This window comes from Talpa occidentalis, unplaced genomic scaffold (assembly GCF_014898055.3).
Source record: "Talpa occidentalis isolate TD23 unplaced genomic scaffold, MPIMG_talOcc4v2.1 talOcc4.14, whole genome shotgun sequence".
NCBI classification, from domain to species: domain Eukaryota; kingdom Metazoa; phylum Chordata; class Mammalia; order Eulipotyphla; family Talpidae; genus Talpa; species Talpa occidentalis.
In genome coordinates this window covers 80,763,948-80,782,498 of record NW_023601433.1, presented here as the reverse complement: position 1 = coordinate 80,782,498, position 18,551 = coordinate 80,763,948, and the positions used below count along the sequence as shown (strand labels likewise).

General features: G+C 46.0%; 1 protein-coding gene across 1 annotated transcript in view; it reads right to left on the bottom strand.

Moving 5' to 3' along the window:
• The window catches only part of KSR2 (kinase suppressor of ras 2), a 337,333-nt gene that overhangs the window by 188,322 nt on the left and 130,460 nt on the right, over positions 1-18,551 (bottom strand). Inside the window, exon 4 of the mRNA XM_037511091.2 lies at positions 3,041-3,554. Coding sequence (XP_037366988.1) covers positions 3,041-3,554 — 514 coding nt within the window. The remainder of the gene's footprint in view (positions 1-3,040; positions 3,555-18,551) is intronic.

Genomic DNA, 18,551 nt, shown 5'->3' with positions numbered 1-18,551 from the left:
AACCAAAAGACCCCACTTGAAATCTTATTTAGATAATGGATCCGTTAAGCAAAGCCTATTTTCATACAAGCTACCGATGCTCTAGGCCAGGTGATGCACAAAGTCATTGTATGGAGGGGCACTTGGCCCATGGCCCTCATCTAGCCAGGTTCCCTGGCCCCCAGGCCAGCTGAGGGTTCTCACACACACCCCAGAAGGGCAGAGGTGACATGTGTTCACACATCAACCATACAGAGGTCTGAAAGCAAAGACATGAGCAAAGGAATGTTCAAGATGTGCTTTGGGGAACACAGGAGAATTTCCAGAAGGGATAAAGCGTGAGATGGTCATAAATGAAATATGCACATTTATGCAGGACTAACAAAGGCAAGTAGCATGAGTCAAGATGTAAAGTGTGGTTCCAGTTATGAAGAAAAGGAAGCGGATACATTACACATGCACACACAAACACAATATACGCATGCAAAGATCCCTGTCAGAGTAGTAGGAGCAAATACAGTCATTCTCTACAGCTATGGGAAGGGGACTTTGCTCTTGGTATTCTTACATTTTATATTCTTGCACTTTCAAAATTAAGATGTTTGTGGGAATGACTTCTACAATTAAAACACAACTGTAATAGAAAATTGTCTTTAAAAAGGTTTTGCAGAAGCAGGGGGAGGGGAGTTTTACCAGAGCTTTCTTTTTAGATGCTGAATTTCTCCAATGCATTTAAAACGCATTCCATTTTCAGAATCCAGTTTAGCCTTTCAGGTGCTCTGACAGAGAGCGGATCATTTGCATGGCGGGCAGACAAGCTGGGATGTGAAGACACATGACTCATCACACACTTAGGAATCATTAGGTTCTTTTTTCCATCACCATGGCCATGGGGCCTGCGGACTGAGGTTGTGGTGGCCAGAATTCTGAGACTGCTCCTTCTTCTTTTCCCAAATGGCTGCTTGTAAAGAACCCATGTGGGTTGCCCCAGACCAGGTATGGCCACGAAGCCAGAGAATAAAGAAAAAGCTAGTAAGAACACCCGGGAGACTCTTGATAACCCTAATGCCTAAGCCTAATGGTAGGATTGCAGGCACAGAACCACATGGGCACCTCTCAGCCTTTTTTCCTTGATGGTCTTTTTGACCTTCATGACCTCCATGGAACCAACATCACTTATCATGAGGGAAATACAAATCAAAACCACAGTATGGTATCACCTCACACATGCTAGAATAGCTACTATCAAAGCAGTAACGAGTGTTCGGGAGATATGGAGAAAATGGAGCCTGACTGCACTGTTGGTGGGACAATAAACTGGTATAGCCATGACAGAAAATATGCAGATTCCTTAAAAAATTAAAAAAGGAACTACTCTGTGATCCAGCAATCCCCGTCTAGGTATACAGCCAAAAAAATAAAATTGTCCGTGTCAAGTTATCTGTGCAGCACCATTGACAAAAACCAAGACAGGGAAGCAGTATAAGGGTGGATGAACGAATAAGGAAAATGTAATTGATTGATTCACTGATTGATTGATAGATGCATACAAACACACATACATACACGTGGCATAGTCAGATAGACAGATTGAGTCATTCATTGATTCAACTGCCATCTGTGACAACATGGAAGAAGCTTAAGAGCATTACACTATGTGAACTAAGTCAGGCAAAGACAGATACTACAGGATATTGCTTATATGCACACTCTAAAGGAGCCAAACTCACAGCAATGGAGAGTAGACCTGTTCCAGCCATTTCATGTCCAGTACAGTGCCTGCAGTCAACCACGCTGTACTGCAGACTTGAAAGTTTCTCAAAGAATAGATCTTTAATGTTCTCGCCACACGCGCGCACACACAGGTTAACTATGAGAGGTAAGGGCTTTATATGGGTTAGTTAACTTTATCACAGCAATCATTTCACAGTACATGCGTGTATTAAATCATCACTGCACATGTCACCGAACCATCATATTGTCCACCTTAAACTTACCCAACGCTGTCGGTTACAGCTCCATAAAGCTGGGGAAAGAAAGGGCAGCGTCTTTCACTTTGCCCCTCCCCTGTAGGTTAAAAGATTGAGAGCAGAGCCGTAGGCTGTGCCTCCACTCACCCACCTCACTCTGGCCGGCACAGGGATTGGGTTAGAGACACAGTATGTGGCAGGCAAGGCCCACAAACTCCAAGGGTCGCTTCCACCGTCCTGTGACCCTCCCCCCACATCCTAGTCTTGGCCTAACAGCACCCCCCCTGCTCAATCTTTCTGGCTCTCACAAAACCATGGAAATCAAACCCAACTCCCATCTGAAAAGCTAAAGTCTGGCCGAGAAGCTCCCACAGAAGATGGGGCACACACAGTGGGCCCCCATTTAGACTGTGGAACATCTCCCCAAAAAGATGCATAGATTAACCAAAATTTTGTTAACTGTGAATATTTGAAACAAACTACCCACTTGTGCAACTTTTTAAAGGCATTTCTTCCACCCCGACAAGAGCCCTCACACACTGCAAGGTTTTCTCCCCTGAGCACCTACAGCCCCACCCTAAACTTGGGTATCACATCCTTTGCCCCCTAGTCCATTTTTCCATTCCTGAGCAACCCCTGCAGGCCTGGACATGGCTCTCCCTAATATCCATTTATACTGATTCTATTGGGCTGGTAAGTTTGGTAAATTGAGTTAAATGACACATACACTCACGTGGCTACTGGAAAATGTGAGCTGGCACAAGTAGTTTGCTGTTCCCACTTTTAGGGGTGCCACTAGCCAGACTGGAGGGGCCGCCAACCTTTCCTGTAAAGGGCCAAGTGAGTATTTTCCTCTGTCCTGTCCCGCTCAAGTCAGCCATGGGTCACCGAGGCCACCAGACAACCCAGAAAGCGGAGAACCCGGCTGTGCTGCAGCAGAGGCAGGCATGGCCCTGGCTACCATGTGCAGACCCCTGCTTCCCGGCACTCCTGCATGCAAAAGGCCCATTTCTAGAACATTCCTCCTGATACGTTTTCTCAGGAGCCCTCACGTCCTCAGCCGAATCAGGCCCCCGGGGCCCCGCACTCACTTGGGCGTGTGCGCCTCGTCCACGCGGTGGCCCAGCTGGAACTCGTGCGACTTGCTGCGGTGCAGGGCGGTGAAGCCCGGGATCAGGTGGATCAGCTTTCGGGAGGCGGGCGGCGGGGTTCCCGGGGGCTTCAGCTTATTCTTCCTCCTCATGGGCGGCGTGCCCGGCGGGGTCACGGTGGTGACGATGTTGGGGGTGCGCGGCGGGGTGCGCACCGCGTGCCGCTGCCGGGGCGAGGGCGGCAGGGAGCGGGGCCCCGACTCCAGGGGCGGTGGCGGGCACAGGCCGGGGTGCGCGTCCACTGTCAGCCTGTCCTGGGCATTGTGCGCGGGCGCCCCTGCAGCGGGGCCCGCGTGGCAGAAGTGCGGGGCGCACTTGGCCGGCACCCGGGGGCTCTGGGCCAGGTGCGTGCGCACCCAGGGGGGCGGCTCCGGGGGGCACACGGGGTTGTTCTCCTTCCCCGTCTCGGTGGTGGGCCACTGGATGGTCCAGTCTTGCTTGGAGAGGTTGCCTCCTGGGTAGGAACAAGGAGCAGAAGCAAGGGTCAGCCAGGAGAAAAGGGGGCGCTCTAGGTGGGGGGGGCGAACCCCTCCACACACACACCCCTCACGCACACTTTTCGGGAGTTCCAATTAGGGGCCACTTGACTTTGGGAAGGCCCTACCTTAGTACCTTAGCACCTGTTCGTTCTGCAGCAGCGAAGGTTCTAGAAGCAGCTGGCACCACCCCTCTCCCCCCCACACACACACACAAGCCCAAGCTCCTTCCCGGGAACGACTTTACAGCGGCCACGTATTTACTACAGCCTTAGCGCTAGTGAGACTTTACTTACCAGTAATAGCAATGCAAGAAAAACAAGAACGGGGCATGCCAGGCCTGGGAGCCTGGTGGGAGCGCACGGGGCTGGGCGCAGGTGTGTCCACCGGGAGCCACGCCCACCCAGACAACCCAGACTCGCCCAGGTGGAAAGGTGGCCAATCACTGGCCACGAGCTTTCCACCAATCAAAACTGCACTAACTCAAAACCTGATTTGCATAAAGCAGCCCTGAGTGCAAATCTAACCTCTTTTGAGACTAAGCCGCCCCATCCCAGGCTCCAGCACGCAGCTGGGGTGCTGCTTGGGTTTGTGGGCCTGTAGGGTAAGCGAAAAAGCGTCAGGCTTTTCTGTCCTCCGGCCATCAGGATAGATGATGGATCCTTGAGGTCCTGCACGCATGCCTGATGGCGGGCACCTGGAGTAGGGTGTGGGACTATGTTTGAAGAGCATGACGTGGCTACAACATCTTGGTCCACAGTATTGGACCAAGTAGGTTATTTTTTTGGTTGGGAAGGCTCAAAATTTTTTCCATTTTATACCATTTCAGCTTACAAAAGAAATCATAGAACACTCTGCCTTTGGATACCTGGGGGGGAGGGGGAGACCCCCCCAACATCGCACCAGATGCAGATTACAGCATATAGCCCCCACAGCGGACCCCAGGCACACCCCACTGTAACTCGAAGCACATAAAGTCAGCCCCAAAAGGTGAAATGCAGCATGGATGGATTCGAGAGAAGGATGTGCAGTAAAGCAAGTCAGAGCCCAAAGAAACAAATACTGGATGTTTGCATAGTGGGCAAGTCATCCATGTAAAGCAGTTTCAAAATACTAATGGGCATCAAGAAGCACTGTGAGGGCTCTGAGGTTAAGGGGGAGGGAAAGGGAACAAGGAACACGAGAGATAGTGGGGGGGAGGGAATTTTTTGTAAATTAAAACCTAAAATTAAAGGCTATTATCTTTGCCTCTGCAGAGTTTACAATTTGGATGGAGAGACAAACAATATACACCCATGAAATGAATTAACAAAATTGGCATCGAAGCCAGTAAATGCTATAATTCTAAAAACGTAATACTTAAAAAAAAAATCATCCACGCCCACTTGGCCCCTCCCAAACGAGAATGCAGAGCCTTTGTTGGGCTGTTCATGGTGACCCCCATTCAGCAGCCTTGCCCTCCGCTGTCTGTGGTCGAGAGGCCCACCATTCAAATGTTCAGAAAAGCAAAGGCATATTTCTTGCTTTTTGAGCTTTCAAAGGGTCCAGCAGTTTCAAGGGGATTTAAAGGATTTTCAAGAGTAACATTTCCCTTACATAGCAATTTTAACACGGGTCCCCCACCCCCACCCCATGTAAGGTACGTGAATTCTGTGGAAGGCACGGTCACCTCTGGGCACTGCCTGAGCCAGGGCGCATGCCCCCGGGGGGGGTACCAAAGCCAGTGCTCATCCATGCATGCATCCAGCGTGCACTGTTTGAATGAGCCAGGCACTGTGCCTGGAAGAGATACAACAGGCCACACACAGGCCAGCCCTGGTCCCCTGGACTCACAGTCTCCTGAAGGAGAGACAGGATAGACACGAAAACACACTTGTTAGGCTTCAGGTGGTTATTCGCGATGGGAGGCAAATAGATAGAATGACGTAATAAAGAGCACTGACAGGGCCTCCCTGGTGGCGCAGAGGTTAAAGTCTCAGGACTATCAATCTATCGCCAACCACTGTGGCATGAGTTCAATCCCGGGTCAGGGAGCAGACCCACATGGCATGGCAGACCTCTCCTGTCTTGCCCGCTGCTCCCCTCAGCAATGAATTTCAGTAGATCCTCCTGTTCAGTGTGAATCCTCTTACCACGCCCCCCACACACACCTCTGGCCTACATCCCAGTTCTTGTATGCATAAATAAATAAAAATAAATCATTTTTTTAAAAAAGAAAGAGCACAGGCAGGGCCTCCCCTGGTGGCGCAGCGGTTGAGCGCTGGGCTGCAAAGTTGCCCGCAGCCTCTGCAGTGCCAGTTTGATCCCAGGCTGCCAGCAAGCAACTGACCTCTCCTGCCTCACCCGCTGCTCCCCTCAGCAGTGTATTTCGTCAGTCTGCCTGCTCTGTTCCCCGCTCTGGCTCTGGTGAATCCTCTCACCCTCCTGCACTTCTGACTGTACCCAGCGCTTGTATAAATAAATAAATAAATTTAAAAAAAAAAGAAAGAGCACAGGCAATGCTGAATGGTAATACAAACCCAGGAATACGACTCAGGCAGGAAAAGGATGCGGTTAATTATGCTGAACAGAAAAATTAACAACTCCATAATATATTGTATGACTCCATGTCATTTTTTAAATGATAACGTTTTAGAGATGGAAGTCAGATTGGTGGGTGCTCTTCCATCCTCAGGAGTGGTGAGGGATGGCTCCTCCTCCCAGGGGTTAGGGATGGAGGTCACAAGCAGGAGGGGGGTGGGTATGGCTGTAAACTGACACACCAGGGACACTGGTAACAGAATCACCGGGTTTCTTCACTGTGGGGGTGTAACTGTGTAAGTTCCCTGCCCCAGCCCAAGGAAGCGGGGAGCTAGGCAGGGAAGAAAAGCTAAAAAGAAGAAACAGGGTGAAGGACAAAGAGGAGAAGTGGAGAGAGGAAAAAGCAGGAGACCTGGAAGAGGCACACAGAACAGAGAGGCATGTGAGGAAGCAGCCAGACTTGCTTCGTGGCCTTGGACTTGTACCAGGGAGTTGGGGGACATGGAAAGAGACACTTGAAAGAAATGTGGGTGAGAGACCCACCGGGAAATTGACAGTGGCGGTGTTTATCTTGATTTTGCTTTGGCTCTTTTCCTTCCAGACTTGCCTGGAAGTCTTCCTTAGACTTGTGGCAGCTTTGGGCCAGCTCTGCTTGGCTGGACATTTACCCACAAGGGGATGGGTAACTTTGGATACTTGATTTAGAAATTATATTCTTTCTCTCCTGTCTATTGCACATTAATTGATTAAAGTATTTTTTTAAGATTTATTTTATTTATACAAGAGCTGGGGTACAGGCCAGAGGTGAGGGAAGGTGAGAGAATTCACCAGAGACAGAGCAGGGAGAACAGGCAGATGGACCAAAAACACTGCTGAGGGGAGCAGTGGGCGAGACAGGAAAGGTCTGCTGCACCACGTGGGTATCTCCCTGGCCTGCACTGCAGAGGCTACAGAAAGCCTCACAGCGCTGTGCTCAACCCACTGCACCACTGGGGAGGTCCTTAAAGTTTTGGGGTTTTTTGAAGGTCTTATGCACTGGAGTATGTTTTGATGTGGCAGACGGCAGAACCGATTTAGAAAAGGCAGGTTATGGGGTTCTGGGGTGCCCCTCATCTTGCCTGCTGACAGGAGTGGATATGTGAACCCACCCGGTTAGTAAACTTACATAGCACTAAAAACATACACATTCGAGCACAAGGAACACTGGGGAAGTCTGAACAATGTAGGTGGATTGTGTCAGTATCAATATTCTGATAGTGCACCATAGTTTTTGCAAAAAGTTACCATTGGGAAAAACTGACCAAACTGTATAGGGGATCAGCTGCAAGCTGCATATTTGTGTCTCCCCAAAACTCATGTGTTGAAATCCTAACCGCCAAGGTGATGATGGGTTTTGGAGGTGGAGCCTTTGGAGGTAACTAGGTTTAGGTGGGGCCCTTGTGATGGGGTGAGTGTCCTTTTTAAGTCATGAAGAAGCAAGAGCTCCTAGGAAAGCCCACGGGAGGCCAGGAAGATACCGGCCTAGCAGTCAGGAGGGAGGATCTCAACCAGAACCAAATCTGCTGACACCTGACCCGGGACTTCCCCATCTCCAGAATGTGAGAAATGTCTGTTGTGCAAGCCCCTGGCCTATTGCATTTTTGGTGCAAGCTGACTTCCACAGCATCTCTCTGAATCATTGCTGACAGTGCACGGGAATCTACAATGATCTCAACAGAAATTTCAACTGAAAAAATTAAAAAGAAATAGGATGACTTACTTTAGGTCGTGGCCAGCCAGCCTCCTAAGGATGTATCATTTAAGCTGGCACCCAAAGGACCAGAGCCAGCTCGAGGTAGTGCAGGGCTGCAGGCAAGAGGTGGCGCTGGCGCCGACTCGGGTGGTGGCAGCCAAGATGGAGAGAAGTCAGCTGGGGTCAGTGCATGAAAAAGTGGGGCCTGGCAGAGGCCATAGAGCGCACCAAGGAAGGAGATTTGGCGCAGAAATGAATTCCAGCCCGTGGCCGCTGCTCAGTGACAGTGATTATTACTATAAAGGCCATAACGGGAGCTCATTTACAGAGTATTTGACAGTTTACTGAGTGTCATCAAGAACAGTGACTCACTGCCGCATTTTTAATTGAAACAACTTATTTCGTTATTACATATTCATTATAGAAAAATTAGGACATTCGGATAAGGGAAAAGGCAGTATTGTTCTAGAGTCCCACCATCATCCCTACTGACACTGGCTGTGCAGCCTGCTAGGTGGTTTCGGCACATTTTTTAAAAGAAATGTCCCAAGACCTTATTTAATGGTTTATCATCTGCTTTCTCCACTTCTCTTGAGACTGTTTTACATTATATTTCATTTTGTTCTGGCTTCAAAGGAACGCTTTCTTTTTAAAATGTATTTGTTGTTGTTGATGTGTCCATATAACTTTGGGAGGACGTTGCCACTCCGTCTGTACACACGCTTCACTCACCCTCCAGCAAAAGTCAAAGGTCCTTTTCATGTCCACTTTGTAGCATTTTCCATTCATGTAGATAAGGAAATGGATGTGCAAGGGTGAAGATGTGTCTGAGGTGACCACAGAGATGGGATGTGGAAGCCAGGACACAAGCCCCGAGCCCGGCCACCCCTAACCAGGGTACAGGACATCTGTGACACAGAGCTGGACCACCATAGTCCAGCCAAATGAGCACAGATGCTGGAATGCAGGCTCATTTCTGATGAAAGTCCCTCCTTTTTTTCCTTCCATACTTTGCTAGAACAATCTACCCAAGTCACTAGCACTCTGATGTCTATTCTCTTTTTTTTTTAAAGATTTATTTATTTATGCATACAAGAACTGGGGTGTAAGCCAGAGGTGAGGGGGGTGAGAGGATTCACCAGAGACAGAGTGTGGTGCAGAACAGGTGGATCTACCGAAACACACTGCTGAGGGGAGCAGCGGGTGAGTCAGAAAAGGTCTGCCTCGCCGTGTGGGCTGCTCCCTGGCCGGCCGGGGATCAAACTCATGCTGCAGTGGCTGTGGACAGCTTCACTGTGTTGCCTCTTAACCCCTTGCACCACCAGGGAGGCCCCTGATGTCGATTCTTAAATGCACATACACATTAGCCTGGCGATTCAAAGAGCCAGCCCTGAGATCAGATGACTGGGCCTTGGGTCTGGCTCCCCCACTCACTGACAGTGGGACCCCAGCGTTCATCTGACCTCTCTGAGTCTTAGCTGAATTGCCTGTGATGTGGGACAATCACAAGACCTGTGCAGGGAATGGTTACAACCTTGAGGGGAGGTTATGCTGAGGGAGGGGCATGACCAGATGAGCATGTGGAAGATGTTTCTGGTCTTGATATGAAGCAAGGGCCAGACAGGACAAGGTAACAGCAGGAGCCCATCCCAAGGTACTGAAGGCATCTGGCTGGGAATGACGAGGACCTGGGCTACGCGGGGGTGTGGCAGCAGCAAAGACGGGGAGGCGGGTGAATTGACTGGGCATAAATCCCAGAAAGGAGGAAAAAGTAGCTAATATTCATTGAGAACTTACTATATTCCTTCCACTCTTGTTTCAAGTAATTTACTTGTGTCAAATTATATAGCCACACTATGATCTTAGGAAATAGACAAAATGGACACTATCTTATAGATGAGGAAACTCTGTCTTATCGCTGAGGGGCACAGAGAGGTTAAATGACTTGCTTGAAGTCACACCGCCAGGAAGGACTGCTGGGGTTTGGTCCCACACTCTCAACCACAAAATTCAGCCAAGGCTGACGTCCTCATTTTCAGCCTGGGTCACAGGGGGGTGGGGGGAGGCGGCTGTGGCAACAATCACAAACCCAGGGACACTGGAGAAGGCAACAGAGGGAGACACTATCGAGCCTGGGGTCACACAGCGGAGTCTGAGCTTCCTCCAGGACATTCAGAGGCGATGCCTCGGATGCAGGTGAAGTCACTTGTTCTTCCTTCTCCCCAGAATCCTGGAATTGCTCCTCATGAAGAAGATATTTTTCTAGCTCAAGAGAATTGATCCTGACATTCTAAAACCTCCCAAGCTTACCCAAGAGTGTCAGACTCACCTTCGACTTCTATTTCTTACAAAGACATGATGTGATTTAATCACCTTCACCTGTCTCTGCTCCTCACTGATGCCTGCGTCTCCAGAGCAGACAAGCTATGACCTTGGGTTACAGGTGGGGGCAGGAAAACCGGCCACATCTCCCACTGCCTGGCTCCCTCAGAAGGGGGAGAGATACCAATGCATTTGGAAGATGCTTTCTGAACCAAAACAAAAAGAAATAAACAGGAATTAATTCAAACTAAACCTAAAGCAAGGAAGTAGGTGGTTCTTGATGCTCAAAACCACAGACATGGTGATGGCGTGTTTAGAAATTAACTTGGTCCTACCACTCCTCAATGTGACTTAGTTTCTTCATCTGTAAAACGGGAATTACATCAGACCTTTCCCCTAGAATAACTCTAAAGATCGAATAAGACCAAGTATTTAGTACATAGCCTATGTTGCATCAATGTTAATGAAAAAAAATGGAAATGAAACCATTTATTCCAAGTGATGCTGGTAAGGATTAAAGAACTAAAGTGCCTCGGGCTCATGCCTATACCCTTAATTCTGCCAGGTGCCATCCCCTATAGAAAGTAAACCCTTAGGATCAAAAGCCACAGAGCCCTCGTTGTGGTTGACTTGTATCCCCCAGTAGCATCCTGATGTTGAACTAGGAGCCACTGGGAGCCACAGTCTATACTTCCAACACATGCACGCACACACACACACACACACACACACACACACACACAGAGACACGGTTCAAGGAGACACTGAATTGCCACCCCCTCACCCCAGAAATCCTGTCCTAAAGTTGTTTCAAAGTCTAAGAGATGAAAAGAGAGGAAGAAAACCTTTACCCCCTGCTAAATCCCCCCTTCTCCTCAAATTCCCTTCCCCTGCACCCCAACAATGCAAAATCAGAAATTTGGGGGTGAAGAAGCAAAAGCTTCATCTCATTCTCCAAATTGCCAGCTGCTCATAGCCAGGCATTCAGCTCGTCTCTACCGAAGCTTCAGAAGCGGTGCGCGGACGGGCTGCATCACAGCCCTCTCTCGCCCTCTCTCTTTTGATCTTCTTTTTAATAAAGTCTAAGGGAAAAAGGTAATTTTTCATTTTAAATAGGGAAGGTGTGGTAGCAAGGTGCTCCGGGGGTTATTAATCGCAGCCCTCGCGATCTTGTCATCCGTTTCTGGAAAGTCATTTTATTTCTAGACTTGAAATGGGTGGGGAGAAGGGAATAGGTTTTAAGAAATGAAAGGTCTGAGGATTGATTAAAGACATTTCAAGGTGGAGAGGGGTTTCTTTTGACATTCTCTGATAAGGGACTAAGAAATAAAAGCCATTCTCCTGGGAGAAAGTGATTTTTGAAAGTCTGGGCAAGTGCCTAACTTCTTTGTCCCTTCCCATTAAAACGTTATAAACAGGCGAACGTGGGCTTAGCATTTGTCTGAACTTCAGCGCCGGCATGAGAATACTGACGCTATAGCCCTTCAGAGGCAGAAGCAGCAAAGAGCACGCATTCCAGAATCTCCCCTGCTTGTGACTTTTGTGAAGGTTTGAAAGTATTTGTCAGTTAATCTCGTAATTCTCTGGCAAGAAACAGAACTTTTAGATGATGGTTAAAATATATTACGACTGAAACAATTAAAAAATCATTTTTACTTTAATTTTCATAATTGGCAAGAAACAGAACTTGTAAACACTGGTTAGAGATAATTGACTGGAGTCATTCATAAAAGAAAAAAAAAGTCACAATAGCAATTATTATTGGCAGTAATAATATTTACTATTTCTTGAGCACCTACTAGGTGCCAGCTTGTATTCTAAATATTTTCCATGTGTCACTTCATTTTATCCTCAGGATAAAATGGAAGAAATGGGGGGTGATCTGAGGGACTGAGCTATCCAAGATCACACAGCTACTCGATGGAGGAGTAGGGCTTCTGATTTGGCTCTGGACCCCTCCCCCATCGTGGCTTCAGGAGCCTCCGGACCCCACAGGCAATGAGATACCCAGCCAGAAAGTCCTTGAAAAGCTGAACCATTTTACACAGACCTTTTGAGGCACCATCTTCTGACCCTTCAAAAGTCTGCTATGATGCTCCTTTTAATTACAATCCATGAAAAGTAAAATCTGAAATCCAGAAAGAATTTTTGAGCTTCTTGTTTGCAATACTTGCAAAAAAGCAGCAAAGAAGGACAAATGAAAAACTCACAGTTGCTAAAGCAACTCAACATTGGCAAGAATCTCAATCTAGGACTTCACTAATGAGCTTGGCCTCCAGCCAAGCGTGGGTCCCGCTGGTCACTGTCCTCACCCCGGGACGTCCCTAAGTAGAACCAAACTAATGGGCTGACCCTGCTCTGTGCTGGTCATCTGGGAAATGGGACAGGGCAGGGGGCCTGGACTCTGGCTCTGTAATGGTCCCAGGTCCTGCTCTACAAGGCATTTGTGATTTTATGCCCCACCAGGAGATCTGGTGAGCGTGACCTCCAATCATTAACTTTAAGGTACCTTTTTCTGTTCTAACAAAGCTCTTTTGCTTCTTATTTTTTTAATCAAGGTGAAATTAACTATAGCTACTTTTAAGTGTAGAATTCACTGACATTTAGAATATTCTTGATGTTGTTGCTTCTCAAATTCCGGAGTATTTTCATCACCCCAAAAGAAGATCTCATATCCATGAAGCAGTCAATTCCCATTCCCCCTTCTCCTGGGCTATCTAATTTCTGTCTCTATGGATCTACCTACTCTGAATAATTCATATATAGAGAATCAATATGGGGGTCTTTGTGACTCGTTTCTTTTATTTTGCAAGATGTTTTCAAGGTCCATCCATGTTGTAGTGTGCATCAGTACTTCTGCCCTTTTCATGGCTCAGTAATATTCCATCAGTGGCTAGATCCCACCTTGTTTATCCACCATCAACTGTTGGACATTTAGATTGTTTCCACCTCTGGCTATTAGGAATAGTGCTGCTTTGAACATTTATGTACACATGTTAAACATCTGTATTTAATTCTTCCAGGTATATAAGCAGGAATGAAATTGCTGGGTCATATAGTAAATCTATGTTTGACCTTCTGAGAAAGCACCAAACTGTTTTCCGCTGTACCAGGATATAATCCCACTGCAAGTCTCGGAAATCTATATCATGGTCATTATGTTCTATAAAGGGGCCGTGAACACCGACTCAGTGAATACTGTGCCATTGCTCCTAGTGGAAATATGGAGTTAGGTTCCTATAAGCCTCACGTCACACTTCCATCAACTCTAGTCATTCACAACCTTGTTTCATGTGTGCTTCTGTTGAGAGACTCCTTACTTAATATATAGATTGTTGATTGGTTAGCCACGAGTTCACGGAGCAGCACTAGCTCTTGTGCCCGAAAACAGCTTATCAAACACATATTTTCTGTGTCGGGCACATTGCAACTTCTTGCACTCAAAAACAACAGAAAGCACTTCAGCACTACAAACAGGGAGTCATTTTAAATAGTGAAACAAAGACACAAAGTACAAAAATGATGAAGAACATGGCACTAAGTGTAAGACCACAAAAAGGACACTAGGTTATAATATGAGCTGAATCAAGAAAGCAGAGCGTCCCCTGGTTCAATCTCCACTGAGAATGTCAGCACCAGGCTCACATTTTTCAGCACTCTGCTTAGGCAAGTATTGATTTGGGCATTACAAATAAATGTTAGCAAGTGAGAGAATTTGCAAATATAGAATCAAGAATGAAGAAGATTGACGGTATTTATGTTTAATCGGTTATCATCTGTCTTCCATGCTGGAATACAGGCTTGCAGAAGAGAAAGACTGGTCGAACTTTCACCCACTGTGTTTCCCAGCATCTAGCACCGTGCTTGGCAATTAAACAAATCCACAACACCAACACATAACAAATCATCACACTGTATACCTTCAATGTAACCCAATGTTATTGGTCAATTATACCTCAATAAAGCTGGAAAAAGTTAACAAATAGATTTTTTGTCACAGCGGATAAGTTGTGTTTCTTCAATAGATAATGTTGAGTGAATTAATTCTTGAACACTCATAAATTCTAACTGACATGACTGACAATATTATTTGTACCACCCAGAGAAGAATTCAGAGAAGAAATGAGCTGGGAAATGCCCTCCCACAACCAAAATTCTATTCATGCTCCAAGGATGCCCTGGATTGAAGATGTCTTGAGAAATAAAGTCTTGGCAACCAAACAGAGAGGGTGGGAAGGTATCCTTATCTTGATCCTGCCTCCCTCTGGCTTTACATCCTTTAAGAAATTGCTGTGTCTTTCCTCCCAGGGGAACGCTGCAGAAGGAGGGGCTACCTCGTGGGTCTCGGGGGAGGGAGGATGAGATAAGAAGTTGGGGAGACCCATCGGGCCCAGACCAGCTCCCAGGGATGCAGCAGGAGAGAGTTCACAGCAGGAGAAGCACGTGATAGAAGGATGACCTCTGGCTCTCCCAATTCCAGAACTCTCTCTTGCTCCATTACTCTGCCTCCCTTTGAGTGACAGGCATTATATTAGTTTTCTAACCTCCTGTGTTGGCAAATTCAAGAAAGCTGAAAATAGCATAGATGACCTTATGGACTGCAAAGCACTCTATTTTTATCTCCAGACGAGTGACTTGGGGAGTGGGTTTTCCCAATCCTGTCTTTTCCCTTGCCATGCCCACTTAATGGGGTTGGCCTCTGCCCTGATTTCCCTCTACAGAAACAGTACTGGTGTGGCAGGAGGCAAATTTGTTCAGGTTACCCACATAGTCTTGACCCAAAGGCAGAGAGAAAAGTGGATGCTTCCAAAAAAAAAAGAGTGTTAGGTAAATTTTATTACCCTTTTTCACATCATTTACACACATTTCACATCACATAAGGCAGACACCTCCGTGGGCAGCTGGGGGCTTTTCCAAGAGATCTAGATATAGCACCTCCTGAGATAGCTCCTTGCCAAAAGAAGGTCGAACCCAGCTGGGTTTGAATCCCAGTTCTGGCTCTTGCAAGCTGTGTAAATTGCATAACCTTTCTGAGCTGCAGTTTGTACATGTGAAAAGGGAAGAATAAAAGTGCCCGTTCCATAGGGTTGCTCTTGAGAATTCCTGGAAATGAAGCACCTTGCAGGCGGCTGGCCAGCCATCACTCTTCCCACTGCTGCCGCCTTACTTGTGTTCCCTTCCAGCAGGCACTTACGTGAATCTTTTGATTCAACACCCACCATGTACAAGACGCTGGTGATTCTTCCAAAGCAAGTGATTCTTCCAAGCCCATAGAACATATACCTGACATGCCGGTTTATAAAAAGTTGGCATGAAAAACACAAGTAAAATAGCTCATGAATCCTGTCATATGTATGCATAACCTGCCAAGTCATAGCAAATAGGAACATTCTGGTTTCAGATAGCGGGGGAAACCAGTGCCATCTCAGTTCTGGAACAACATGGGCAACAGTAAGTATTTGCTGGCTTGTTATGAAGGAGGCCACAACCTGAATGGGTCCAATAGGTGCAGTGAACCTTTCCTGGCACCCCACCTGCCACTGGAGCTCAAATATCAGGCTGATGATGTTTCCAAAGGATATTTCTGAAGGGAGATGCTGCCAACCCCAGAGATCATGAACATACGCAAAACTAAAAATAGCCCACCAGGTCTAAAGAATAATTAGGTCGTTTAAACGGATAAAAATCGGGCTGAGATGGAACCAAGGATGTCTGTTAGCAATTCACATGCCCACGGTTAACACTGCTCCATCCCTGGTCACTACCCTGGAAGGCAGCCTGACTGATGCCTGTAGAAAAAAACACCAAACTAGTCGTAGCACAAACATTTATTGAGCACTTTTTTCTTTTTGTGACTTTTTTTTTGCAGTAACAATTGATTTACAATACTGTAGGTGGTTCAGAGAATTGTTCATACCTCTGCAGACACATGTTACCACATCACACCCACAGCCAAATGATTAAGCCCTTCTTACAGAACGGCTACTCCTGGATGCCGCGGCCAGCTTCTTGCCAGTGGTATCTGCACCGATTCGCCTCTCTTGAATTTCTGGATGAAGCATGCTCACATTATAGCAGGAAATCCTGGATGGCTTATTATCAAGGGTTAATAAGGAAACCAAAAATTTTCAGGTAGCTACTATTTCATTTTCCTTTTTTTTTTTAAATCTGAGACATAATTGACATATAATATGGTATACGTTTAGGTCAATTATTATACTAGTATGTAAACAAAACAACATAATGATTTGATATTTTATGCATTGTGAGATGATCACCTTACTAAGTCTGCTTAACAGGCTTCACATGCAAGGTTACAGCAAAAGATTTTCTTGTGATGAGAACTTTTAGGATCTACTCTCTTAAAACTTTCAAATATGCAATACAGTCTTAATCCTTATAGTCATCATACTATTTGTATACCATTCCCAGGGCTTATTTATTTTATAACTGGAAGTTTGTGCCTTTTGAGCCCATTCACCCATTTTGCATGCCCCCTACTCCCCACCTCTTGTTACCACCAATCTTTTTTCTTTATCTCCAAGTTTGGATTGGGGAGCTGTTGTTGGTTTTGTTTTGTTTTGTTTTGTTTTGTTTTTTAAGATTCCTCATATAAGTGAGATCATGTGGTATTTCTCTTTCTATGTCTGACTTTCTTTCACTTAATAGAGTGCCTTCAAGGTCCATCCATGTTGTCACAAGTGGTAAGATTTCATTCTTTTTTATGGCTGAATAATATACTGCTGGCTTTGTATATGACATTTTCTTTATCCATTCACCCATCAGTGGAAACTTGGCTTTCTTGCACTTCTTGGCTATTGTCAATAATGCTGCAATGAACATGGGGAGATGATTTTTTTCAAGTTAGTGTTTTGGTTTTCTTCAATAAATGCCCAGAAGTAGACTTGCTGGATCATATGGAAATTCAACTTTTAATTTTTCAAGGCTGCCTCATTTTGATTCTCACGGCAACACTATGAGGTAGGAATCATTATTTACCAGGTACTGATTCTGGGGTTCTAAGCTTACTTGTTTGAAGCTGCACAACTGCGAAGTTAAAAAGCCAAAATTTGAGCTCAGAGCTTCTCCTTATTTCTCTTGTGGTGGAGGATAATAATAAAAAAAGTGGGAGATGTTCCCCTGAAGAAGAAGAAGAAAACTAAGAAAGGGTGAGGATGGAAACAAGACACCCAGCCCCCACCCCCAAGAGAATCCTATGGGCCATGTTATATTACACAGAAATAGCACAGGAACCTAAGATCCCAAGAGAAAACCCATCCCTTTGGATCAAGGAGCGGGAACAGGGTCTGATGTTATCCATATAATGTGAGGAGAATCCACCTTTTATTTTTCATGTCTCTTTTCTCCACCGTTTCACCTTTAGGATGGACTGGTCATGCAAAACTGTACAACAGGGCAGGAGGCTAAAACTTAGAGCAAACCCCACCTTTTGGACCAGAAGAATTGCAAAGAGGAGCCCCTGGGAGCCAGAGAGGTGGAAGATGGCCCTGAATGGGAAGAGCTCAGTCTGTGCAAGGTTCTGCACATGCTCAGAACAAACCCAAGGGAGAACAGCAAAAACCTTGAGAAATGATACAGTGTTGCTTTGTTTTGTTTGCTTTTTTTCTTTATATTTCCCATAGGAGTGAAATCAGACAGTGTTTATCTTTCTCCTTCTGACTCATTTCACTTAGCATAATCCTTTTCAGGTCCATTCATGTTGTTGTAACTGGCAAGATTTCGTTCTTTTTCATGGCTAAGTAGTATTCCAGCCCATTGAGTAATGTGTGCAATCACATACAAACAATCTACCATATCTTCTTTATCCATTTGTCTGTTAATGAACACTTAAGTCATCCCATCTCATGGCTGCTGTAAATAATGCTGCATGAATAAAGAAGCACACCCATCTTTTTGAATTGGTATTTTCATATTCCTTGAATAAATATCCAGTTCTCAGATACAGAGAACAGATTGGTGGTTACAAGAGGAGAAGAGGGTTGGGGGGTGGGGGTGAGATGTGTAAAGGGGGTCAATTGTATGGTAATGGGTGGAAACCAGACTTACAGTGGAGATGACACCGTAATGTATTCAGATGTTGAATTGTAATGCTACACAGCAGAAAATTATACAATGTCTTAAACCAATGTTACCTCAATAAAAATTTATTAGTAAAAGATTATGGTATTGGACCATCACCCACAGAAGGTCAGAAAGAATGGATAGTCTGAAGCTAACTAGATTAGCTGCCTAAGAAAATCAAAATGAAACAAGTAAACAAAAATCACTATGCTCTAAAGGAGATCCAGGATCTCACAAAAAAAAAATTCCCAAAGTCCAGGTGATATTCCCCTATTACTCCAATGTTTATCAACACACACACACACAGAGGAACTATAAT